At 43.8% G+C, this 26,743-nt stretch overlaps 2 protein-coding genes across 6 annotated transcripts in view; one reads left to right on the top strand and one right to left on the bottom strand.

Moving 5' to 3' along the window:
• Positions 1 to 26,743, bottom strand: part of LOC148101895 (thromboxane-A synthase-like) — a 69,030-nt gene that overhangs the window by 39,654 nt on the left and 2,633 nt on the right. The window lies entirely within an intron of this gene.
• On the top strand, positions 67 to 26,743 carry LOC102778517 (thromboxane-A synthase-like). Of its 5 annotated transcripts, XM_087842863.1 has the most exons (15): positions 67 to 192; positions 442 to 586; positions 809 to 902; positions 1,040 to 1,092; positions 1,619 to 1,715; positions 1,839 to 1,955; positions 16,457 to 16,545; positions 16,654 to 16,802; positions 16,987 to 17,117; positions 17,202 to 17,558; positions 17,643 to 17,731; positions 21,515 to 21,652; positions 22,990 to 23,152; positions 24,325 to 24,457; positions 26,673 to 26,743. In XM_087842863.1, exons 2-14 carry the CDS (start codon positions 492 to 494, stop codon positions 24,454 to 24,456), a joined length of 1,704 nt encoding a protein of 567 aa, XP_087698989.1. In that variant the 5' UTR covers positions 67 to 192; positions 442 to 491; the 3' UTR covers position 24,457; positions 26,673 to 26,743. The 5 variants fall into 5 exon arrangements, 3 of the variants coding, with proteins under 3 accessions (XP_087698989.1, XP_087698990.1, XP_087698991.1); XR_015719216.1 differs by lacking the exons at positions 24,325 to 24,457; positions 26,673 to 26,743 and adding an exon at positions 22,347 to 22,747 and having other exon boundaries at positions 21,515 to 22,200; positions 22,990 to 23,046; XM_087842864.1 differs by lacking the exon at positions 26,673 to 26,743 and having other exon boundaries at positions 23,255 to 24,387.

The raw sequence follows: 26,743 nt of genomic DNA, 5'->3' as shown, positions 1-26,743 counted from the left end.
ACCTCTACAAGTTTGTGCAATAGCAGCTCTTTAACGGATTACCATTACCCTGCTCTGTCACATTTCTACACAAGTGGGGGTGGTTTCTGTCTCATTTATGGAGGTGGTGAGGCAATCCAAATCCGTAGTTACTATTTTATCTGTGGTTTAACATTTGTGTGCACTATAGGAACAGACATCTCTCCTCTTCAGGTGAGTTCTCAAGGCTACAAACAAAGCTTCAGTAAGTAGAAAGTCTTGGAAGAAACCACACAACTGATCGAGGACAAAGCGGCTTGACAACGTGGAATAGATGTATGGTCTTTGGCAGGTGTTTATTTCCCCAAAAGCCCGAATTTCTGCACAATACCTTTAAATGCTTTGTTCTAGTGAAAGTGATGACTAAAGTATTGAATAAAAATATTAGTATAACTAATTCTTTTTTGCTGTTTTTCTCTCCAGGGGCCTTTTTCTCCTATTAATGGTTGAAAACTGAGAGAAGATTTTCCAACATGCAGGGTGCAAGTGACTTTCTAAATGTATTCAACATTGAGACCAGCAAAATATCTGTGACACTCTTCCTCATTTTTCTTGGTCTCCTCTACTGGTGAGTATGTCAATGATACACTTTTTTCAAGGGAAATGAGGACACGTAGATAATCTGCTAGTGCCACAAAGCACATACACTGACATTTTATAGAGCGCAAACGAATGCAACAATAACTCTAGACAGAATCCGGGTAAAGGTGAGCTCTGTTCTTTACTGCATTTGATATAAATTCTTTTCATTCAACCTACAAACAACACATTTCTGCACTTTTGCCTGTAGGTATTCAGTCCGTCCCTTCTCAGTCCTCTCACGATGTGGCATCAAACATCCAAAGCCAGTGCCTTTCTTTGGCAACTTATTCATGTTTCAGCAGGTAAGATACAGTGTAACAAAGGAAGACCAGAGTTACCTTCAACATCTGCTTCATTTTGCATCAAACTGGGATGGTTCCCTTGTTCCTACTTTGTAGTACTGTTACATCGACTGTATTTTTTTAAATATTCTTTTCAGGGTTTTTTCAAACCTCTGAATGATCTTATCAAAACATATGGTAAAGTATGTGGGTAAGTAAAAATACATCCTACAACAGCAACTACTGAAATAAGATTGTGAATATTTGGATGATCTGATATCCTTGTGTTGGTGTTGTTCCCAGATCATCATGAAAATGTTGTTCCAGGTTCAACATTGCAAGTGACCAATCACATTATTGTGACGTTATTCTTTTGCGCACCAACCCATTCGTGCATTTATGAAATTCCAATGTTGCAAGGACAATATCAATTCTGCTTAGTGTTTATTAAAGGGTTAGGGTCAGGGTCCGTTGATCGGCGGACAAAGGCGGTTTCTCGCAGCTTAAGTACAGTTTTTTGTTTTACGCCGGTTTTTCCCGAAGTCGCAAAAGTATGACATCACAACATTCTGATTGGTCACTTGCAATGTTGATCCTGGAACAACCTTTAGTATGATGATCTGGGAACAACACCAACACGAAGATATCAGATCGTGCTGAATATTTTGCTTATATAAATAATCTGCAGTTTGAGGTGATACTTTACCCATCATGTTTTGAATTGACTCATACTTCAGGTATTATTTGGGCCGCATACCAGTGATAGTGGTAGCAGACCCTGATATGCTCAGACAATTGCTGGTGAAGGACTTCAGCAACTTCCCTAACAGAAATGTAAGGAAATTATACAAAGCAAAGATGCAACATGTGTGTTTATTCCTGATTGTCACACAAGAGTTACTGAGGGGTTATTACAGTTTTTTTTTTTTTTGCCTGTGCTCTCTTATCTCTCTGCAGAGATTAGTGTTTACCAAAAAGCCTGTATCTGATTGCCTTGTCCAGTTAAGGAATGAACAGTGGAAACGAGTACGGAGCGTCGTGACCCCAGCTTTCAGTGCTGCCAAGATGAAAGAAGTGAGAAAATAAAGTCCACATTAAGTGAGATAAGATAAGATAAGATACATGACATCACATCTCATCTTGGGGTGGCTGTAGCTCAGTTGGCAGAGCAGGTCAGCCACTAATCAGAAGATCGGTGGTTCAATCCCAGGCTGCCTCCTGGCTGCATGCCAAATATCTTTGGGCAAGATACTAACCCCATGTTTGCCTACATGGTGGTGGTCAGAGGGCCAGGTGGCACCAGTGTCCGGCAGCCTCGCCTCTGTCAGTGCACCCCAGGGCAGCTGTGGCTACAACGTAGCTTACCATTGCCTGTGTGTGAATGGATGAATCACTGAATGTAGTGTAAAGTGCTTTGGGGTCCTTAGAGACTGAGTAAAGCACTATACAAATGCAGGCCATTTACCATCTTCTGGTGCTTATCTGGGTTTGGGTCCCGAGTGCAACATTCTGAGACGGGAAGGCCAAATTTCTCACCCCAGTCACCTCTTCCAGCTCATCTGGGGGGGGGCACCAAAACATTCCCAAGCCAGCTGAGAGATGTTGCCTTTCTCTTTGAAGGAAATTCATGTCTGCCATTTGTACATGTGACCTCATTCTTTTGGTCACTCTCGAGAGCTTGTGACCATAGGTAAGAGTAGGACGTAGACCGGTAACTCGAGAGCTTCACTTTTATCCTAAGCTCTCTCTTCTCTCTTGCAAACTACTCATGAACAACATCCCAAGATACTTAAATCCCTCCACCTTGGACAGTAACTTGTCCATGACCCAGAGTGGGCACTCCACTCTTTTCCAGCTGTGAACCATGGTCTTGGATTGGAGTTGCTAATTCTCATTCATGCTGCTTTGTACTCAGCCACGAACCGCTCCAGTGCAAACTGGAAGTCATCACCTAATGAAGCCAAAACGCTAAGATGAAATCCTGAGGCCACCAAAGTGGAAACCCCCCCACCACCTGGATACGACTAGATATTCTGTCCATGAAACACCCAACACATCCAGGTTTTTGCTGCAGCCACTGCCCGAGCCGTGTTCCGCTTGGTCTATTGGCACCCATGAGCTGTTCCTGGAGTCCTACAGGCTAACCAAGCCTGACAGGCTTCCTTCTTCAGCTTGATACCTCCTTTTACCTCCGGTGTCCACCATTCGGTTTGTTTACCACCAAGGTACAAAACACCTTACAGTTGCAGCTCAGTGCAGCAGCCTCAGCTGTGGAGGTGCTGAACATGGTCTATTCAGACACCCTCACTACACGTTTGGGTGCACCAGGTTTGTCCAGCATCCTCCCTCCCCACCTGATCCAACTCACCACCAAGTGGTGATCAGTTGGCAGTTCCTTTCTTCACTCGAGTGTCCATACAGCCACAGATCTGATGATACAATAATAAAATTGATTGAAATTTATGTTTGAACATGGTGTTCGTTATGGAAAAATTATCGTTTGCCCTTAAGTAACAAACCATAAGTTTGGTTTGTTACTAAGTCTAGTAACAAAACACCAGCATTGTTCCCTCTAAGCTGAGCGCTTGAGCACTGCTGACACAGTCTCTGTGCACAGAAAATCAGCAAAATTAAAATAAATACATGTCCATCCATCCATCCATCCATCCATCCATCCATTCGCTTCCGCTTATCCTTTTCAGGGGCGCTGGGGGCGCTGGAGCCTATTCCAGCTGTCATAGGGCGAGAGGCGGGGTACACCCTGGACAGGTCGCCAGTCTGTCACAGGGCCAACACACAGGGACAGACAACCATTCGCACTCACATTCACTCGCACATTCACATCTACATGTATTTACTTTAATTTCAATTCAGACTGGATTTTTTTTTGTGCGCAGCCAAAGGCGGAGGCAGACATTTGATACACCCGGCGTTTAGCCCTAAAGGATAGTATGCATGTGGGATTGAAATGACTGAAAGATTAATAGGCTCTGTTTTGAGTTTGTTCAAAAAAGAAGGACTTCATATCGGGAAAAATATATATCACTGTTAGAGAGTTATCTCTGGGATGCTGGGATGATAGCTCCCTCAGGACTTAAACTCCGGTCAGAGAGTGGGGCACAGAGAGTGATGTCCGGATATACTTTAATGGAAGTTAACAGCAGCTCAACAGTACAGCAGTAGGCATACTTAACAAATGTGGGAGGGGTGGACAGACGTGTGGTTATTTGCACAGGAACGCACATGGCTGGAGATCGCTATTCCCCCGCACTCATGGAGAAAAACATGCCTAGTGCTCCTCGGACTCGTGATACGGCAGGACCGTCGGAAAAGCATGTGACGTCATCACCGCAGCAAACAGTAAGAACAAAGTGGAACTTATCGGCAGAAATTAACATTGCACTTATAGCGATGCGATTGAAATATAAGGAGACATTCGGACACAGCCACCCCCAAATTTAAGTAGTAAATTTGCTCTTCAACCGAAAGTCTAAGCATCATTGGGTTTACAGTCCTCATCATCCTCCCAGGCTGAGAGTCTGACTAATCTGGCAACTGGTCGAAGATATGTCTGTCCCTTGATTGTCACCTCAGCCGCTCTCACCCGACCGTCTGGCCCTAAACAGGCCCTGACCACCTTTCCGATAGGCCACTGCGCTCGCGGTAGTTGTGAGTCAACCACCATAACCACTTGTCCTGTGGTTAAGTTGTCAGTTTCCCCCTGCCATCTTTGTCTCCTCTGAAGATCCGGCAGATGGTGACGCAGGAAGCTGGACCAAAAAGGGTCCACCAGAATCTGACTATGGCGCCATTGCGGTCTTCCCAGCATCTCACTCAAAGCATAAATCACCTGGGGGAGTGATGCATCTCATCGCCCCATTAGCAATAAGTTGGGTGTGACTGGATCCGGATCCGCTACATCCGAAGAGACATACCCAAGAGGCTTTGCATTAATGATCCCTTCCACCTCAATCAGCACAGTTTGCAAAACTGCCTCTGTGACCGTATTGCCTCCCAACACCACTTGAAGAGCTGTCTTTACAGATCTTATCTCCTGTTCCCAAGTACCTCCAAACTGGGGGGAACCTGGTGGATTAAACCGGAACTCAATCCTCTGCTCCGCCAGCTGCTCTTTAATGGGGGCTTCAAGAGCTGAGAAACTAGACCGCAGTTCGGTCTCTCCTCCCCTGAAGTTGGTACCACAGTCAGATAGGATCTCATATGGCTTGCCCCGGCGTGCAATAAACCGACACAGAGCCATGAGAAAGGCATCGGTATCTATGCTGTCCAACAGGTCAAGATGCACACAGCTCGTAGTCATGCATTTGAATATGATACCCCAACGCTTTTCGGTGCGCCGTCCTACTTTGATGTTGTAAGGGCCGAAGCAGTCGACTCCAGTGGACCAAAAGGGTGGTTTATATAGGCGCAGCCTCGCGGGGGGGAGATCTGCCATCCGAGGAATATCAGGACTGGCTCGCCACCTTCGACACTCACCACAGCTGTGCTGGTGCCACTTGATTGCCTCCCTTCCTCGGAGAATCCAATATTTTCTCCTCATCTCCCCGAACACTCGTTCTGGCCCAGGGTGCAACAGCTGCTCATCATATTGTCTGATCAGTAGTTTACTCTTATCAGCCCAATAGCCGGGTCATACTCCGGAGCAAGTGTTAGCAGGCAACTCTGCTTATGAATTGCCTTACCAGCAGCCAGGGCCTGTAATTCCTCGGGGAAGCTATCATTTTGAGCTTGTTTCAGGAGATGCAGCTCAGCAGCTGATGCATCTGTAGCAGTCATGACATGGTTTTTGTGATCAGCAGCCACCCCATGAAGGATCTGATGGGTAGCCTTAACCACTTCAATCCATTTGCCAAAATTGGAAATTGGCACCATTTGCTGTGGACTGCATGTGGTGGTGGTTCCACAGAATGCTGTTCCTCTCAGCTCCCCATCGTCTTCTTGACCTTCACCTTCATGGAGAGTTGGCCAGGTATCAGGGTTAGTTAAAAGGTACGGTGGGTCCTGAGTCCAACGGTTTGGTTGACTCAGCTCGAGATGGGTTTTCCCTCGCGTAAGGTAATCAGCCAAATTGCCATTGGTGTTGACATATCTCCAACTTGACACCTCAGTAAGATCTTGTATTTCAACAAAGACCTTATAACAGCATGAATCAGATTGAATCCAGGTCAAAACTGTTGTTGAGTCGCTCCATAGGGTGATGTCACTGGGTTGAAATGCCAGCTCGGTCTCCAGTACCCTAGCCAGTTGGGCTTCGGCAAGAGCTGCACATAACTCCAAACGTGGCATAGAAATCTGTTTCCGGGGGCTTACTCTTGACCTCGCCATCATGAATGCCACGTGGACGTTGCCTTGGGAGTCCTGTGTTCGCAGATAGGCTACTGCTCCATAGGCTCTTTTGGAGGCATCACAAAATATGTGAGCCCCTCTACCTGGTCTCCCGGCGTCTGCTCTTGGTGGGACATAGCATCTTGGTAATTCCACCTGTGGCAAGTACACTAGTTCCTTCTCCCACTGTGTCCATCTGTCTAGTAGGGCCGTAGGATGGATTTGTTCATCCCATCCAACTCCTGCCTTCCAAAGATCCTGAATTAGAACTTTTGCTCGAGTTGAGAAGGGTATGAGGAAGCCCAGAGGATCATACTGCGATGCCATCACCCGGTAAACATTTCTCAGTGTGGGCAGAGAGTACTCCACAAATCGATGCCCGTATCCAAGGCGGTCAGTGAGACAGTTCCAATGAAGGCCCAGAGATGGTTCTTCTGGGTCTTGGCTGTGCTGGGAGAGCCAAAGCTCTGTGCTGGCTGCTTTGGCTTCCACTGGCAGGTGCTCCACCACCGATGGAACGTTACTGGCCCATTGCCTAATCTCGAATCCCCCCTTTGGCGAGTAACTCCCGCATCCAATCTATGAGTGTCTTAGCCTCCTCTGCAGATTGGAGACTATGCAAACAGTTATCGACGTAGAAGGCCCTCTCCACCGTGCCCAATATATCTTCATTACCCTGGCTGTTGTCCCTGACATGTCTTTGGAGGGCATAGGTGGTACAACAAGGACTGCACGTTGTACCAAAAGGTAGAACCTGCCACTCGTACACGAAAGCGGAGCAGAGGTTCGTCCTCGGGCAGCAACTGAATTTGGTAGAACATTGCCTTGATGTCACCACTTATGGCCACAGTATGCTCCCTGAAGCGGAGGAGGACCCCAAGCAGTGAAGGTCCCAGAATTGGACCTGGAAGCAACTGGCTGTTGAGGCTTAGCCCATTGTATTGGTATGAGCAGTTGAATACAAGTCTAGCCTTGTTGTTGTGGTGAACTACATGGTGGGGTAGATACCATGACTCACTCGAACAATCCACCTTCTCAGGTGATAGTTTCTCAACATAGCCTACCACCTCCAGTTTATGCACTTCCTGACAATAGGTTTCAGCCTGCCCTGGGTCTCTCGCTATCTGACGTTCAGTACTCCGTAGCTGTGGTAGCAAGGCCAGCCTGGGTGCCCAGAGGCGAGGACTGTCTTTGCGACGGAGGAGGGGCGTTGCATATCTTGTCACTCCCTCCACCTGCACTCTGGTTGTGCGCTGCTCAAGAGCTTCAAGTGCTTTCTGATCTTCCTTAGAACGTGACGCGGTCTTCACATTTGTGTATGGGAGTACATCCGCCTTCCACAGTTGTTCTACATGTTGAAGGAGATCATTGCTTGGGGACCCAGTAAAGAGACACTGTTGCTCTTCCACAGCGAACTGGGCTAAGTTAGCTGGACCCTGCAGAGCCCATCCAAGGCGGGTACAGACTGCCAATGGACCCCCAGGAGGGTCAGACCGTACAGGTTGCGTTGGGACAAGCAGATGAGGGAAGTCTGAGCCAATAAGGACTAAAGGCTGCACCCTGTCAACAGGGGAAAGTGGGAGTCCCTGGAGGTGTGCATATTTTTGCACGAGTGCCTTAACTGGATAACTGTGCTCAGAGAGGCCCAGTTTGTCAGCAGTGAAGGCATGATGGATGTGGTATCTCACTTTAGGATCATGGGCAGGGGAAATCTCAAAGGAGACCGAGGCCCCTTCTGGGTCCCCCACCCGGATTTGGGGAGAGTTCAGGATAGATCCAAGCTCACTCTGTACGAGCTGGCGAGGTTGACCATATTTGTCGTGGAGAGCCTGGAGTGCTGTAGTATATGGCAGGGGATTATGCATATATGCTTGTGCTAGTTTGTAAGCACTTGGTAGTTTTAACTGCTCCAGAAGGATTTGATATTTGAACTGCTCTGTGAGATGAGTATGGCTGCAGAGCAGACTGTCCAGAGCCATCTTAAGAAGCGCAAAATCACTTTCCTTACCACTGGCGAAAGAAGGTAGTGCTGGCTTGGGGATCCCATACGAGCTGGCAATTAGCAGTTCCATCAAGTTGTTGCCCTTGCTGTCAGTAGGTGGCAACGGTATCTCTGACTGTAAAGACGGCGCCGTGGGCCCACAGCCAGTTGGTCCGACTTTATCCCGCAGGCGGGACTGTAAATCAGGAAGCGGTAGAAACTGACTGGGTGTTGAGTATGGCACTGGAGGAAGCGATCCCTGATGTTTCACCTTTCCAGGAGGCTGTGATTGTCTGTTAGGGATATTAGAGCTGTCCTCTGCTGCAGGTCGGAGAGTCTGAGTCGATAGTCGGTAATACGGGGGTGATTTCCACCTAGCTGCTGACCATACTGATGACCAGCTGAGGGAGTATCCATAGCAGGACTGATATGTTGCGTTGGACACCCATGGAGACATTCAGATACTGTCTCCAGGTCAGCCGAGGAGCTGGTGGGATGTAAGGGCTGCGTATCTGGTACTAATGCATCCACTGGCAAGATCGAAGGTGGGAAAGCATACGCATAGCTGGTCATATTACGTCGCTGTCCGTTATGTGCTGGCTGCTCCGACAGATTCACTTGGGAGTTTACACCACTGCTGCAAGCCTGAAGCCCCGAGCCATACTTACAGTTATTTAAAGGTCTATTCAATTCAATTTCAATTCAATTTTATTTATATAGCGCCAAATCACAACAAATGTCGCCTCAAGGCGCTTCATAGATACAGAGAAAAGCCCAACAATCATATGACCCCCTATGAGCAAGCACTTTGGCGACAGTGGGAAGGAAAAACTCCCTTTTAACAGGAAGAAACCTCCGGCAGAACCAGGCTCAGGGAGGGGCGGCCATCTGCTGCGACCGGTTGGGGTGAGAGAAGGAAGACAGGATAAAAGACATGCTGTGGAAGAGAGACAGAGATTAATAACAGATACGATTCAATACAGAGAGGTCTGTTAACACATAGTGAGTGAGAAAGGTGACTGGAAAGGAAAAACTCAATGCATCATGGGAATCCCCCGGCAGCCTACATCTATTGCAGCATAACTAAGGGAGGATTCAGGGTCACCTGGTCCAGCCCTAACTATATGCTTTAGCAAAAAGGAAAGTTTTAAGCCTAATCTTAAAAGTAGAGATAGTGTCTGTCTCCCGAATCCAAACTGGAAGCTGGTTCCACAGAAGAGGGGCCTGAAAACTGAAGGCTCTCCCTCCCATTCTACTTTTAAATACTCTAGGAACAACAAGTAGGCCTGCAGAGCGAGAGCGAAGTGCTCTAATAGGGTGATATGGTACTACAAGGTCATTAAGATAAGATGGGGCCTGATTATTTAAGACCTTGTATGTGAGGAGAAGGATTTTGAATTCAATTCTGGATTTAACAGGAAGCCAATGAAGGGAAGCCAAAACAGGAGAAATATGCTCTCTCTTTCTAGTCCCTGTCAGTACTCTTGCTGCAGCATTTTGGATTAACTGAAGGCTTTTCAGTGAGTTTTTTGGACATCCTGATAATAATGAATTGCAGTAGTCCAGCCTGGAAGTAAAAAGTCTAGGTGGTGGCAGCCCATCTTCTTGATCACGAAGAAAAGCAGCAATGAGGGAAGCTTTCTTTAGCTCCATCTCCTTCTCTTTGAGTCGACGCTGCATTGATAGACATCTGGTAATAGATTCTCTGGTGTTGTGAGCAGTATGTACCTCTTCGTCTAATTGACGTCTTTGCCTTTCTTGCTCCATGTATAGTTCTTCCTTACTGAGGGCTTCCCGGGCCTGAGCATCCAAGATTAAACACTGTTCCTAAGCTAGACTCTCTTCCATCATCTGCCGCTGCAATTCTGCTAGCTCCATGCCCTTAATCTTCTCTTCCAACATCGCTGTCTGCAAATCAGTTAGCCCTGCGATGATAGAGCTTCCCGAAGGTGAGTGTCCACTAGCCTGGGATCTAGGTTTGCTGCATTGAGAACCTGAGGCATGTGATCGTGAAGAGGTCGAGTGCTGCTTGGCAGAGCGCTGATCTATAGCCATCCCTGCCTCTGCACCTGCTGTTGGTTTATCAGTGGATGTACCTGATTTGGGTTGATATTCAACTTCATAATCATCAAAGTAAGCCGGGAAATGTCTCTCTCGCTGAGTTTTCCGTCGCACGGATATGTCAGGGATATCCTGGTGCTTATGTTAGTTTAAATGAATCAACCCCCCCGAGTCATTCTAACTACCAGAAATCTCGAAGCACAGGTCGAGGGGGCGGTGTGGCAGCAATTTTTCACACCAGTCTATTAATTAATGAAAGACCAAGACAGACTTTTAATTCATTTGAAAGCCTGATGCTTAACATTGTCCACCCCAGCTGTGAAACTCAGAAACCAGTCTTACTTGTTATCATCTATCGTCCACCTGGGCCTTACACAGAGTTTCTTTCTGATTTCTCAGACTTTATATCTAATTTAGTTCTGAGCTCAGATAAAATAATTATTGTGGGTGATTTTAACATCCATGTTGATGCTAAAAATGACAGCCTCAACATGGCATTTAATCTGTTGTTAGACTCAATTGGTTTCTCTCAAAATGTAAAAGAACCCACCCACCACTTTAATCACACTCTAGATCTTGTTTTAACATATGGCATAGAAACTGAACATTTAACAGTGTTTCCTGAAAACCCTCTCCTGTCTGATCATTTCTTGATAACATTTACATTTACAATAATTGATTACGCAGCAGTGGAGAGTGGACTTTATCAAAGTAGATGTCTTTCTGAAAGCGCTGTAACTAAGTTTAAGAATATAATCCAGCCACTGTTATCATCGTCAATGCCCTGTACCAACACAGAGCAGAGCAGCTATCTGAACGCTACCCCAACAGAGGTCGATTATCTTGTTAATAATTTCACCTCCTCACTACGTACGACTCTGGATACTGTAGCTCCAGTGAAAACTAAGGTCTCTAATCAGAAGTACCTGTCCCCGTGGTATAATTCTCAAACACGTACCCTAAAGCAGATGACTCGTAATCTGGAGAGGAAATGGCGTGTCACAAATTTAGAGGATCATCATTTAGCCTGGAGAAATAGTTTGTTGCTTTATAAGAAAGCCCTCCGCAAAGCCAGAACAGCTTACTACTCATCACTGATTGAAGAAAATAAGAACAACCCCAGGTTTCTCTTCAGCACTGTAGCCAGGCTGACAAAACGTCAGAGCTCTTTTGAGCCAACCATCCCTTTAACGTTAACTAGTGATGACTTCATGAACTTCTTCACAAATAAAATTTTTATCATTAGAGAAAAAATTACCAATAATCATCCCACAGATGTAATATTATCTACAGCTACTCTTAGTACCATTGATGTTAAGTTAGACTCTTTTTCTCCAATCGATCTTTCTGAGTTAACTTCAATAATTACTTCCTCCAAACCATCAACGTGTCTTTTAGACCCCATTCCTACAAAACTGCTCAAAGAAGTCCTGCCATTGATTAATTCTTCGATCTTATATATGATCAACCTATCTCTAATAATCGGCTATGTACCACAGGCCTTCAAGGTGGCTGCAGTTAAACCTTTACTCAAAAAGCCATCTCTAGACCCAGCAGTCTTAGCTAATTATAGGCCAATCTCCAACCTTCCTTTCATATCAAAAATCCTTGAAAGAGTAGTTGTCAAACAGCTAACAGATCATCTGCAGAGGAATGGTTTATTTGAAGAGTTTCAGTCAGGTTTCAGAGTTCATCACAGCACAGAAACAGCTTTAGTGAAGGTTACAAATGATCTTCTTATGGCCTCTGACAGTGGACTCATCTCTGTGCTTGTCCTTCTTGACCTTAGTGCAGCATTCGATACTGTTGACCATAATATCCTATTAGAGCGATTAGAACATGCTGTAGGTATTACAGGTATTGCACTGCAGTGGTTTGTATCATATCTATCTAATAGACTCCAATTTGTGCATGTAAATGGAGAGTCCTCTTCACACACTGAGGTTAATTATGGAGTTCCACAGGGTTCAGTGCTAGGACCAATTCTGTTTACATTATACATGCTTCCCCTAGGCAGCATCATTAGAAGACATAGCATACATTTTCACTGCTATGCAGATGACACCCAGCTCTATCTGTCCATGAAGCCAGATAACACACACCAATTAGTTAAACTGCAGGAATGTCTTAAAGACATAAAGACTTGGATGGCCACTAACTTTCTGCTTCTTAACTCAGATAAAACTGAGGTCATTGTACTCGGCGCTGAAAAGCTTAGAAATATGGTATCTAACCAGATTCTTACTCTGGATGGCATTACCTTGGCCTCCAGTAACACTGTGAGGAACCTTGGAGTTATTTTTGACCAGGATATGTCCTTCAACGCACATATTAAACAAATATGTAAGACTGCGTTCTTCCATTTGCACAACATCTCTAAAATTAGAAATATCCTGTCTCAGAGTGACGCTGAAAAACTAGTTCATGCATTTATTACTTCCAGGCTGGACTACTGCAATTCATTATTATCAGGATGTCCAAAAAACTCACTGAAAAGCCTTCAGTTAATCCAAAATGCTGCAGCAAGAGTACTGACAGGGACTAGAAAGAGAGAGCATATTTCTCCTGTTTTGGCTTCCCTTCATTGGCTTCCTGTTAAATCCAGAATTGAATTCAAAATCCTGCTCCTCACATACAAGGTCTTAAATAATCAGGCCCCATCTTATCTTAATGACCTTGTAGTACCATATTACCCTATTAGAGCACTTCGCTCCCGCTCTGCAGGCCTACTTGTTGTTCCTAGAGTATTTAAAAGTAGAATGGGAGGGAGAGCCTTCAGTTTTCAGGCCCCTCTTCTGTGGAACCAGCTTCCAGTTTGGATTCGGGAGACAGACACTATCTCTACTTTTAAGATTAGGCTTAAAACTTTCCTTTTTGCTAAAGCATATAGTTAGGGCTGGACCAGGTGACCCTGAATCCTCCCTTAGTTATGCTGCAATAGATGTAGGCTGCCGGGGGATTCCCATGATGCATTGAGTTTTTCCTTTCCAGTCACCTTTCTCACTCACTATGTGTTAATAGACCTCTCTGTATTGAATCATATCTGTTATTAATCTCTGTCTCTCTTCCACAGCATGTCTTTTATCCTGTCTTCCTTCTCTCACCCCAACCGGTCGCAGCAGATGGCCGCCCCTCCCTGAGCCTGGTTCTGCCGGAGGTTTCTTCCTGTTAAAAGGGAGTTTCCCACTGTCGCCAAAGTGCTTGCTCATAGGGGGTCATATGATTGTTGGGCTTTTCTCTTTATCTATGAAGCGCCTTGAGGCGACTTTTGTTGTGATTTGGCGCTATATAAATAAAATTGAATTGAATTGAATTGAATTAAACTCCATGTCGTCCTCAGTGTAGCTATCTATCCGGCTCGAAGAAACACTTTTTAGAGAGTTATCTCTGGAATGCTGAGATGATAGCTCCCTCAGGACTTAAACTCCGGTCAGAGAGTGGGGCACAGAGAGTGATGTCCGGATATACTTTAATGGAAGTTAACAGCAGCTCAACAGTACAGCAGTAGGCATACTTAACAAATGTGGGAGGGGTGGACAGACGTGTGGTTATTTGCACAGGAACGCACATGGCTGGAGATCGCTATTCCCCCGCACTCATGGAGAAAAACATGCCTAGTGCTCCTTGGACTCATGATATGGCAGGACCGTCGTAAAAGCATGTGACGTCATCACCGCAGCAAACAGTAAGAACAAAGTGGAACTTATCGGCAGAAATTAACATTGCACTTATAGCGATGCGATTGAAATATAAGGAGACTTTCGGACAGAAACTGAAGGTTAAATGCAGCTAATATGTCCTGTTTTAAGCCAGGCACTTCCACCTCCGCTCTGCTGCGTCTCAGCCACCAGCGCTCTTGCAGCAACAGCGCTAGAGCCAGAGCAGGGGAGAGTGGAGCAGGAACAAACCAAATGTTATGTCTCAACCAAGTACTGTATGCTTTTTATATTTTTAGCAGTGTGTCACACAAACAGCAAATATTTTCAAAAAAAGTAAGAAATCTTTGGGGGTGCTTTGATTCATTTTGGGGGTGCCAAAATTTGGGGCACCCCCAAAATTGGGCTAAAATCGCCCCTGGCATAACAGAATAACCACCCCAGCCTGCTGCGTCTCAGCGAGAGCAACTCCAGGCTGTAGTGATGGGATTTCCGGCTCTTTTTAGAGAGCCGGCTCTTTCAGCTCGGCTCACTAAAAAGAGCCGGCTCTTTCAGCTCCCAACCGGCTCTTCAGGTTGTTTTGTTGCTTTAATTTATTTATTATTAACAATAATGTAAAATTATGCACAAAAGGAATTACTAATGTAAAAAAAAAGTGGTTTTATTTATATATGTTTATATATAAATATATACAGTGGCCCCTAGAGACAAAACACATACAAACTCCAAAACACATTTCTAGCGTTAACTGAACTTCCAAAACAGAGCTACCTAGATCACTTAAATTACACAATTGAAAGCATATGTGTATTGTTTGTGTATTTATACACAAGCATTCATATATATTCAAATAATTTAAAAAAAATTTCATTTACCTGTTACTACCACACACCAAATCCGGTCGTTGGTACTTGCTGGCTTGTGTAGCCTCTAGGTAACAAAAGCTCAACACTGGGCCTAGCATCCTGGAGCACTTCTGTTGTGTTTTGTACGTGTTCTGGAGTTTTTACGTGTTTTGGAGTTTGTACGTGCTTCAGGGTTTGTACGTGTTTTGAAGTTTGTACGTGCTTTGTCTCTAGGGGCCACCGTAAATATACTTTTATTTATTCACTCCACATAAAATGTAATAAACAAATCATATAATACAAAAACCAACTAGTCACAGTTCAACTTTTAACTATTTACATTTTCAGCTTTTTCCTTTTAAACAAATTTAAAATGAAACAACACAAAACGCTGCAAACCACAACACAATTAAATATAAATTAAAATATGAAAACAAAAAGAAGATGCATATTCTCTGTCATATGGGCCTGCATGAATAAACTTTCTGAATCATTTATCATCTGCAACTGAAAATAGTTGTGGATGATTACTATACCTTTCTAATGTGACGTTGTTGTCCCTGGCTCTCTTTCTCTCTCTCTCCTTCTGGCTCTGTTCCTGTGTTACTGCAAGTGTAACTACCGCCCCTCCCCGCTCTGCCCAGCGCAAAGCAGTGTTGCCAACTTAGCGACTTTGTCGCTATATTTAGCGAGTTTTCAGACCCCCTAGCGGCTTTTTTTCTAAAAAAAGTCGCTAAAAAAAGACGTGAAAGCGCATATCGCTTTTACTCTCAACAAGCACCGGGTGCTGTAACGCAGTCAGTTCTTCTTTTACTCTTTTACTCTTATGCTGTTTTGTGGATCAGGTTTAAAACTACTTATAAACACACACACACAAAGTAACTCCACCGGAGTGCCTATTTCGGGTCACTTTTGCCGGTCCAAGCCCGGATTAAGGAGCAGGGTTGGAATTGTGACATAAAAAAAAACAATAATTGCAAAAAGAAATTTAATTTGTAGTTCTAAATAAACTCTAAATGCATTTAGGACGTTTTTTACTCACTTTATGTCTCTTCCACGATGTTATTTCTCTCTCCAACAACGTAGGCTACAATTACATTAGCATGACCAATTATGCAAATTAGGTGGTGACGTCATTTAGCGACTTCTAGCGACTTTTAGGACAGCCAATAGCGATTTTCCTTACTGAGGAGTTGGCAACACTGATGCCAAGTGAAGCGGGAAAAAAGTGCGAGAGAGGGTGAGAGAAAGAAAAAGAAAAAACCACGGCTCGCGTTAAGGAGCCGGCTTGCGTCGTTCATGTCAAATGCGTTGAGGTGAGCCCAACTATATAGAGCCGGTATCATTCAATCTCAAGCACTAGCTCAGGCTCTTTCCACAACAGAGGGGTGACATTCCATATCCCAATACCCTGCGCCCAGCCATACCCCATAGGCTAAGGCATGGAACACCATGCACCCTCTACAGGCATGACTCCAGGGTGGTGTCCCAGTAACCCTATGCAGCGCAGGGTAAACTGCTCCCTTGTTTTTGCACTGACAATAGTTGTCTGAATCACCCTTCGTCTGGTTTTTCACCCAGGACCAATTTGACATGGGAGACCCTACCAGATTGCAAAAGCCTCCTGATAACATAGGATCCCAACTGACAACTTACATCTGTCATTATCTCTCCATTTGAGTGTAGATGGTTCCGCTCATCAACACAGCCATTGATGCCCTGATGAAGAATTTGCATGTCTACGCTGAGTCAGGGGAGGCCTTTGATATCCACAGGTAAATACATAAACAATGAGGAAAGCCTGAAAGCAGTTTGTCTACTTTACTTCTACTGTATTTTTTCTTTCACTGTTCATATTTCTAAAATTTGATGCTATTTTGCAGATACTTTGGCTACTTTGCCATGGATGTTATTGCCAGTGTGGCATTTGCAACTCAGGTGGACTCGCAGAATAACCCAGATGACCCGCTTGTCCAACACGCTCAGATGTTCTTCATCAATGATACCTTCAAGTCTGTCTTGTTACTTTTCTGTGAGTCATTATTATAACACAATTGAATTTCAGATATTTATGTAGGACATTAAAAGAGAAAGTTGATCACAAAAAATTGTAAGAAAGAATTTCAGAAAGGTTAAATAGATGTAGAATATGCCAAAGAAGTATTTAAGCATTTTTGTTGATATACCTGTGCAGATTTGTGTGTTTCTGTCTTTAGTTGCTTTTCCCTCCATCATGGCTCCTCTGTCGAGGTTCATACCCAACAAAAGACGAGACAAGATGAGTCATTTCTTCATTAACAGCATTCACAAAATCATCAAACAGAGAGAGGAGCAGCCTCCTGAGCAGGTGAATCTCAGACTTTCCTAAATCTGTGTGTGGCTTTGAAACTGTCATTTTCCTATCTTTCTTATTTATTTCTTTTACACGTAGAGACGTAGAGACTTCCTTCAGCTGATGTTAGATGCTCGAACCACCGAAGAGTGTGTGTCATTGGAGCACTTTGACACATCAAATGACACCGATGAGATCGGTGACAACAACCAGCAAACCCAGGCTTCAGGCACAGTTCAGGAAAATGACCCTCCTCATTCACAGGAGCCGTCTGTCAGGCGTCCACAGAAAAAGATGCTGACTGAGGATGAGATTGTTGGTCAGGCTTTCATCTTCCTCCTGGCAGGCTATGAAACCAGTAGCAACACTCTGGCGTTCACCTGCTACCTCTTGGCCCTCCACCCTGAATGTCAACTCAGAGTACAGAAAGAGGTGGATGATTTCTACACTAGACATGTGAGTGTTTTACAGTTGGTTCTGATCTATTTTGATTCATGCAGTTGTGGACAGTCATTGATTGTCATGCTGTTTGCTTTGTAGGACTCACCTGATTACACAAATGTGCAGGAGCTGAAGTATTTGAACATGGTCATATGTGAAGCATTACGCCTCTACCCTCCTGGAGTCAGGTAAAGAAGGATGTCAATTGGGGCTACAGTGGGGTAGGTTTGGTACGCTGTGATGTAGGAAGATTTTCAGCATTTTCCCTTAATTAGCTTTTCATGGGGTATAGCCATAATGCTATCATCCGGAAAAACTCTCTTCTTCTTCTTCTTCTTCTTCTCATCATCATCATCATCACTGTTGAAAGATCAAAGATGGGTTCAGCAATGCAGATGTTTTCTGATCTTTTGACATTTGGGTTCAGCTCTGTTCACATTTGGATCCAGATGCATTAAAAATCCTTTTGTAGCTATTAGGGATGCACCAATACCACTTTTTTGGAAACGAGTACGAGTACGAGTACTTGCATTTCAGTACTTGCCGATACCGATACCGAGTACTTAATAAAGACATGATTTAAATTTACAGGTAACAGCTTTAGTCCTATAATTTAACAAAAAAAAACAACAACAAGGGACTGGTTTGGAATTAAGAACATTTATTTAAAATGAAAAGCATGTTGTATGCAACATATTACAGAATAAATAATTATAAAAAACAAAATTTAATTTTAAATTTATTCATCTGTTTCTCTGTTTTGAAGTCTCACTAGCACAGTCACAGCTGGGATGACATCAGAGGCTAGTGCGTCGTAGCTGCTCACTTTTTTAGTTAGTTCCTCAAAGGGGGCGTGGCAACAGTCGTCTCCATAAGAGCCCATTGGTGAGCGGTGAGATAGTCGGGGAGTTCGTGCTGGACACTGTAACAGTTGCTATTGTAATGTAGTGTATTACCACATGGTGGCGCCTCCTGTCTCATGACTGGTGTGTCACCCCCTTTTTTTTGTTCTTCTTCGCACTCCTCCTGTAATGGATGCTCCCGTGTGTACGCGGACTAGTGTGCTCTTTAGTAATGTGTGGTAGAGGTAGCACTTTTATTTTTGATATTGTAAATAAATGAGTACTTTTTGGAAAGTCAGAAGCTGTTGCTCATTCGCTATCCACCTGCACACCTCCGCGGCTGGCTTCATCTCCACCGCACGTTACAACTGGCGCCCGAACTTTTTCCCCTTGGACTTCAGACGATTTTTGTATCCCGCCGAGGATTCTTCTCTTCTAGCACGTGAACTGTCTCGGAAATCCCCCCACTTTTGCGGACGCTCGGACGTTTTCCCCAGCCATGGCCGCAGCCTCAGCTCAGGTGGGACCTGACTAATTTCTGGATACCGCGGTGTGCCGCTGCTCCGCTTGGGAGAAGGAAAAAGAAGGAGCTGACTCCCCGCGATTTCAACGATATTTGCAGGCGTGGAAGACCACTGACCCATCGCTTGACACGCTCGCCTACCGAGGGAGAGTACTCCGTGAGTGACTGTACGGTCCGTCGGACCGCCAACTCACTGCTGTTGGACCGTTACGACATCGGCGGCGCTAAAGCTAAGGCTAATGCTGCAGTGACTTTGACTCAGTGTTTATTCAGAGGGACGTGTTGTTTTGTGTAAAGCATTGAAGCATCAGAGTGTGCATGGACGCTCTCGGTCTGACTGATATATGCGCTTAGGTACTGTGTGTGAACGCTCTTTTCACTTCGCCATAACTTTTGTGGGAGCGAGTTGTTTCCACACTTTTAAAATGGCGTCCCACGCAGACACGAGGAGTGAGGAGGATGGCTGCGACCCGGATGCTGAGGCGCCTGGCCTGACAAAGTACATCATCCCTCACTCTACACCTCTTTACCTCAACCTTGAAGTGGTAAACTTGGAAGCTGAGGTCGTGAAGGCACGAGTTTGCTTACAGGCTTCACTGGAGCTGCAGAAGAGCCTGCTGAAGTGTCTGGATCATGGAGCTACGGGAGAGCCGGGAGAGCGGCCATCTCCCCAACGAACCCCGCCGGTGCCCCGTAATGACCGCTGGTTGGACGGGTACCAGGTGGACTAACCGTTATCATACGGACAAACTTGAGGTTGACTGAGGGTTGGTTTCATGCAAGATGTATGTGATGTAATTATTCTGTTCGTAAGGGATGATTACTTGTTCTGTTCCACTGAACCCTCGTCACCACTGCCCGTGAGAGGCTTTTGGTTTGGTTTTCTGTTGTACTGATTTAAGCAACGGGATGTGTTGTATTTTTGACTGTTTTTCGCTTGTCTAGGACAACCTCAAGAGGATGAGTAGCCAGTAACACTGACTGTTCTGTATTGTTTGCTTGAATCACTAATTTTGTTTATTGATTGTGTTGATTGTATTGACTGTACCGATGCTGTATAACAATTCCTCCACAGCCTGCTTACTACCTAAAGTAGCTATGTATAGTGAAAGGGGGTAGCGGGAGGAGGGTTACCTGGGTACGGCTGAGGACAGCCTTTTTCTCACCAGGCTTGATCTGAAGTGAAATGTTTTGGTTAAACCTGTTTGATGCTGTCTTGTTGCATTGCTATTTTGAGTCATGATATGTAGATGTTTCTGTTTGCTTTACTTAATCCAGTTTTATGGCTCTTTAGTGCGTTAAGGTTCATTCTTGGCATTTACTTAAAACAAAAAAGAAGAAAAAAAAGTGAAAAACTAAGAAAACTGATTTTCCACTGTACATATGCGTCTTATTTTCACCAATTTCATTTTTAAATGGTCTTTTGCACTGTGTGTGTGCACCAATCTTAGCTGTAACCTCTATGTATAGGGTACTGTTAGGTCTGGTGTGTGCTTTTTCAGCTGTGTCCGGCTGAGGACAGCTTTTTTCTCACCAGGGGGGACTATGTAACAGTTGCTATTGTAATGTAGTGTATTACCACATGGTGGCGCCTCCTGTCTCATGACTGGTGTGTCACCCCCTTTTTTTTGTTCTTCTTCGCACTCCTCCTGTAATGGATGCTCCCGTGTGTACGCGGACTAGTGTGCTCTTTAGTAATGTGTGGTAGAGGTAGCACTTTTATTTTTGATATTGTAAATAAATGAGTACTTTTTGGAAAGTCAGAAGCTGTTGCTCATTCGCTATCCACCTGCACACCTCCGCGGCTGGCTTCATTACAACACGCCCAGCACTCGCTTTTGCTCAATGACGGACTGGAGCATGTAATACGTGCTATTCCAGCGTGTCTGTACGTCCTGCTGCAGTCTCTTTATTGGCTGGTTGAGCTGTCCCTGAATGTCCTCGAGGCGGGAGTAGGCTAAGGCAGAATGTTTAAAATGCCCAACTATTTTCCGTCCCACTGCTATAGCATCAGCTTTGCTCCTCTGTGCTAATAAGCGTGGGTAAACTCTTTGTACTCATTGTCGTGTTGGGATTTTGGTGCTTGATTAAATTACTTGTGTTAAATGCGCTACCTTTAGAGCCTCCTCTGGACAATTTCGCTGAGCACAATTTGCAGTCCACCTTTGTTTTCGCGTCTTCGTTCACTTTGAAATAGTTCCACACGGCTGACTTGTCTCGCCTCGCCTTCTCTCAGCTCTGAGCTGCAGCCGGGGCCTGGGGGCGGGCACTCGGCGCCTGTGATTAATCCCTTACATGCCGCTCAAACATAGACAGGTCTCAGACCGTGGTATCGGTCCCTGGTATCGGGGGACTTTTAACGAGTACGAGTACTTTAGAAAATGTGGTATCGAGGCCGATACCCGATACCAGTATCAGTATCGGTGGATCCCTAGTAGCTATCATTACACTTAAACTCTTCTTCTTTGGATGGAGCTATGTACAGAGAAATAGAGATTACATAACGTAATAAAGTAAATAAATAAAGTAAATAAAGTTACAGCTCTTCTGTTGATACTGTGTGTGACCATTCTGTAACTGTGTAATTTTGAAATTGTCCCACTAAGGTTTGCACGAGAAATAGAACATGACTGTGTGGTGAATGGTCAGCAACTTCCTAAAGGAGCAAAACTGGAGATCCCTGCAGTCTTCCTCCATTATGACCCACAACACTGGCCCGAGCCTGAGAAGTTCATTCCTGAGAGGTGCTTCAGTTCTGTCTGAAACGACTTGTAACGCCAGTCAAATGTTGACTTATTAACATGATTTCAGCTGTATATTAACAACACATTAAATATTTTTCTGTACAGTGGTACAAATACATTTTTTGGGTGTGGTAAACACTTTTGTGTAGTGAAATTATCACAATCTCAATTAAAAAAAGTTGGGACACAGTGTAAAATGTAAATAAAAACAAGGCATTTATTTACAAATCTTATAAACCCATAATTTATTCAAAATAGAACATTTAAAATGGTAAATGGCCTGTATTTATATAGCGCTTTACAAGTCCCTAAGGACCCCAAAGTGCTTTACATATCCAGTCATCCACCCATTCACACACAGGTGGTGGCAGCTACATTGTAGCCACAGCCACCCTGGGGCGCACTGACAGAGGCGAGGCTGCCGGACACTGGCGCCACCGGGCCCTCTGACCACCACCAGTAGGCAACGGGTGAAGTGTCTTGCCTAAGGACACAACGACCGAGAGTGTCCAAGCCGGGGCTTGAACTGGCAACCTTCAAATTACAAGGTAAGCTCCCAACTCTTGAGCCACGATCGCCCTTTCAAAATTTAAACTGAGATCAAGATTTAGCTTGATTTTGAATTTTTGTTGGCACATTTCAGTGTCAGTAGTTAGTAGCATCAGTTAGTAATATCTCCTCTTTTTAACAACAGTCTGGAAACTGAAGAGACCAGTTGCTGGACTTGGATTGAGAGTTTTGCTTTCATGCTCTGCTCTTTCTTTACCACAACGGACCAATGCAGCCTCCACATCTCTTCAGCAGCGGCCCCAATCTGTCTGTCAATATCCCACTCCATTTTTCCCTCACTTCTGAGGGTATTCATAAGACCCTGAGATACTTAAACTCCTGCACTTGGGGCAGCAACTCGTCCCTGAAAAGAGTAGGCACTCCACCCTTTTCAGCTAAGAACCATGGCCTCCACCTTGGAGTTGTGATTCTCGTTCTTGCCGCTTCATACTCGGCTGGAAACCGCTCCAGTGAGTGCTGGAGACAACCACCAGATGAAGCCAAGAGACCCACATCACCTGCAAATAGCAAAGATGAGATTCAAAGGTCACCAAAATGGGAACTTTCTGTCACATGGCTATGCCTAGAAATTCTTTCCATAAAAACTATGAACAGAACTGTATCATGTAATATTTTTCATGTAGTTAAATATCTCAGTTCAAGATAACAGTAGTTTTATGCTATTGTATAAAGTAGCAAGAGAAATTTGTCTCATTAAGAATGTGGTCTTTTAGTTTCCAATGCTTTTCATTCAACTTAAAAAACAACAACTTGCTGTTGATCCCCAGGTTTACACCAGAGGCCAAGGCCAGTCGACATCCATTCGTATACCTACCATTTGGGGCCGGCCCCCGTAACTGTGTGGGAATGAAGCTCGCCCAGCTTGAAATCAAACTGACTTTAATGCATCTGTTCCACAACTTCAACCTCACTGCCTGCTCTAAGACTGAGGTACGTTTGACTTAGAGCTGCTCAGCAAATCTCATGAATGTTCATTAACAGCCAGTCCTGAAAAAAGATGTTTGTTTTATCGAGGGCACTCTTTTTTTTCAGGTTCCTCTTGAGTTGAAGTCGTTAAGCACTCTTGGTCCTAAAAATGGTGTTTGTGTGAAAATTTCCAGAAGGCGCAAGTGAGATGGTCTGCTGACTTCTGTATCAAATGACTGGATCATTTTCACCAGACTGCAAAATAAGTTCAACTGTCCTAGTTCAAGTTAATCCAGTACTTGGGAGATGCTTGAAAAATCACAACGTTGAAATATTTTAGATTTGAATGTACTAAATATAATAAGGGATTTACTGCAGATTCATTCAAATGCTTTAGAAAATATTAACTGTAATTTTGTGACTGGAACAGTTTGACAATTTACATATCAAATGGAAGGAATGCCACATGAGAAAATATTTCACAAGAAGATTTTTTTGTATTGATGCACAATTGCAGTTTTTATGCGCTTGTTGTTTAAAACATTGAATGAATCATTTTTCACAGGAAAGTTGATCCAATGAATCACTCACTGTCTCTTTCAAACAGTGTGAGGAATTGTGACCGGCAGCCTTATGATTTCAGTCCTGATTTTGAGGTTTTCAGTGCTGTCTGTCAGCAAAATAGCACAAATAATCAAATGGCTCCATTCCGTGATATTTGGCAAAAAGATGGAGCATATGTAAAGGAGGCACATGTTAATTTTGCTACATTAAATCACGACTGTTATTCAGCTGCTTCACCTACTTTTTGTGCAAACGTTGCAAATCAATGGTTTATCCTTAAATTTTAATGGTCAGTGTACTTGATCTGACACGAGTTGAGTTACAAACCACCAGAACACACAAGAAATGAAAATCCTCTGTGTCCCAGTCTAAAGGAGAATTACGCTATATTTGCTGTTACCTGAAATTAAACCCACATTCTGTATATGGTGATCTATCTGTACCAAATACCCAGAAACGACAGGAAAAGACTCTGTCCAGTACCATCCAGAAAAAAAAATCATTGAATATTTTAAATATATTCTGTAAAAGTAACAATGTTATGTTTAGTATTATCATCTTGTGCTTCCGTACGAAATAGTTGGGCATGTTTAATATAACAATGTCACAAATGTCTCTCTGGGAAACGCAAGAAGAGCCTTTCCACTCCGGTGCAGATGGGGGCAGTAGACGACACAGCTTCCTGTGGAGTGACGAGCTGTTGTCAAAAAGAGGAAGACGTGACTATTATATTTACAAAACTCTGCGAAGGACGAAGAAGGTGAGGTGAGTGTGTGTTTCCCATATGCTGAATGTTGCGGTGTTAATATTATAAAGACATAAGTAATAGAAACATGTTAGTGATATTAGTGGGATGGAAACCTCCTTTATTTCATCGGTAAGCTAACCTAGCATCACATGAGCAAATGAGTTGTGCGCCACATATATCTCATTAATAAATGAGAGAAAAAGGGTAGGTTAGGTTTCACTTGTTCCGTGGTTAGCGGTCCCTACAGATCCATCTAAACTAGTGATGGGCAGATGAAGCTTCATGAAGCACTGAAGCTTTTCATCCAATTGGTTCACCCAGGCGCAAAGCATCTTGAAGCTTCATTTGCTCTAGTAGGACACCTACTGGACTGAAATATGAAATATTAGTTGGCATGAATTTGAAGAGTGTGGCCTTTTGCACACAGCCTGTAAATGTCAACAACAAAAGGAGTGCGTAAAACATGTATCCAGTGGCGGTCCCCCCCCCCCACAAAACATATTTAGGATTATACATTAACATGAAACTGTTGTCGGAACCATACTGAATTTCGCCAGAGAAACACACACAGACACACACATATGAAGAGAGAGAGAGTATGCATTGATGCATTGTATGCAAACAGCTACCAAACAGCCATCATAATTCCTCATACAATGAGAACAGGACAAATCAACAATTAACAATGACTAATTAATATTAAAATCTGTAACATAATGTATTGTTTGGAGTTTAGTCTGTTACAGTTGCTATTTTTTACCATTTCTTCTTGGAGCAACTGTAATTCACATAATTTCCTTAGGGATTAATAAAGTGTTTTGATTCTGATTCTGATTGTTTTAGGATGACCTGCCATTATCCAATGACACATCTGCTTACCTGCATCTTTTGCTCGTTTCTCTTCCTCTTTTCTCTTTTTTCTAAACTGAGGACCTGATGGCTTTGAACTTTTCTTGTCCATCTTGGTTTTAATTTTGCACTCCAGTATGAACACAAATCCCCCAACTCGAGGATCACCACAACATAACCTAACACACCTACACCTTAGTTCACAGATTCACTTTGTCTAGGGTTTATTTCTGAGATTTCACACAACCCAGGATTCAAATCATGAATACATAATGGGCTTGGATTTACAACATTATGAATGAAATGTCCTCTATTTGGAAGCAGCCAGCCCCCCTCCCCTTTCGAAGGGCTGTGTGTGAGACATTAAATCAGGGGCGATTTTAGCCCAGTTTTGGAGGTGCTTCAGCACCCCCAAAATAAATCAAAGCACCCCCAAAGATGTCTTACTTTTTTTGAAAATATTTGCTGTTTGTGGGACACACTACTAAAAGTATAAAAAGCATACAGTACTTAATTGAGATGGAACATTTTAACAACAGAAGTATAGATAACCCCTCCCCCCTCTCAAAATGGTTTGTTCCAGCTCGGCTCTCTCCTACTCGCTCTAGCGCTGTTGCTGCCAGAGCGATGGTGGCTGAGACCACCTTTTTTAGTATTTTATTTGTTCCTGAGTAAATCGGTTAGGCTGAGATTAAAGTTATAGTTTTTACGCAGCTGAATAAACGTCAAGCAGACAGCTGATTATCAGAAGTGTGAGATGCTCGAGAATATACTCCGGTGTCCTGTTATATTTTAGATAACAATGAGTTTATTAAACTTCACCGAAACAATCAGCAAATTTCATTCAAATTTAATAAACTATCATCTTGTCTTTATTTTTAGTTAGCACATACCTTAAACACTTAAAGCTGTAAGGTAATGATAGTTATATGAGAGCAGATGCATGCTGGTGCAATAAGCTGTACGCTGTACGTCCAATGGATGCATGATCTGATTAGTCGACTAATTGCAAAAATAATCGGTGACCAGTCGACTATCAAAATAATTGTTTGTGGCAGCCCTAGTTGAAAACGTGTTTTCCGACGATGTTTGCTCTGTAGTAAAATTAGCGATATTTGACTGCCCTGTTGATCTCTTTGAAATGTATACAGCCTATTTAAAATCTAAAACTAAACATTGTCCGTAGCCTGCTGTTGTTACCACTGTCCTGTTTGAAATGTAATGAGAGAAACTGGTTATTTTGCCATATGTGCATGTGCCGATATTGAACCCAAGGTACTAACTAGCTAACTGACTGGATGCCCATTAACCTTATAACTCCTGTTGTGTGTGTGTGTGTGTGTGTGTGTGTGTGTGTGTGTGTGTGTGTGTGTGTGTGTACAGATTGTCAGTCCAAAGAGGGAGAGAGGAAAGAGGGGAACATGAGGACAAAGTACAAGATCAGGAAGTACCAG

This window comes from Neolamprologus brichardi, chromosome 7, assembly GCF_056152115.1.
Source record: "Neolamprologus brichardi isolate AB-2024 chromosome 7, ASM5615211v1, whole genome shotgun sequence".
Lineage (NCBI taxonomy): Eukaryota > Metazoa > Chordata > Actinopteri > Cichliformes > Cichlidae > Neolamprologus > Neolamprologus brichardi.
The sequence above is the reverse complement of the archived record's forward strand: the minus strand, read 5'-3'. Positions and strand labels throughout refer to the sequence as shown.

Coding starts and splice junctions, on each gene's coding strand:
- LOC102778517 (XM_087842863.1), top strand. CDS start 492: ATGCAGGGTGCAAGTGACTTTCTAAATGTATTCAACATTGAGACCAGC. Junction 1,093..1,618: donor ACATATGGTAAAGTATGTGG/GTAAGTAAAAAT, acceptor CTCATACTTCAG/GTATTATTTGGGCCGCATAC. Junction 1,716..1,838: donor GCAACTTCCCTAACAGAAAT/GTAAGGAAATTA, acceptor ATCTCTCTGCAG/AGATTAGTGTTTACCAAAAA.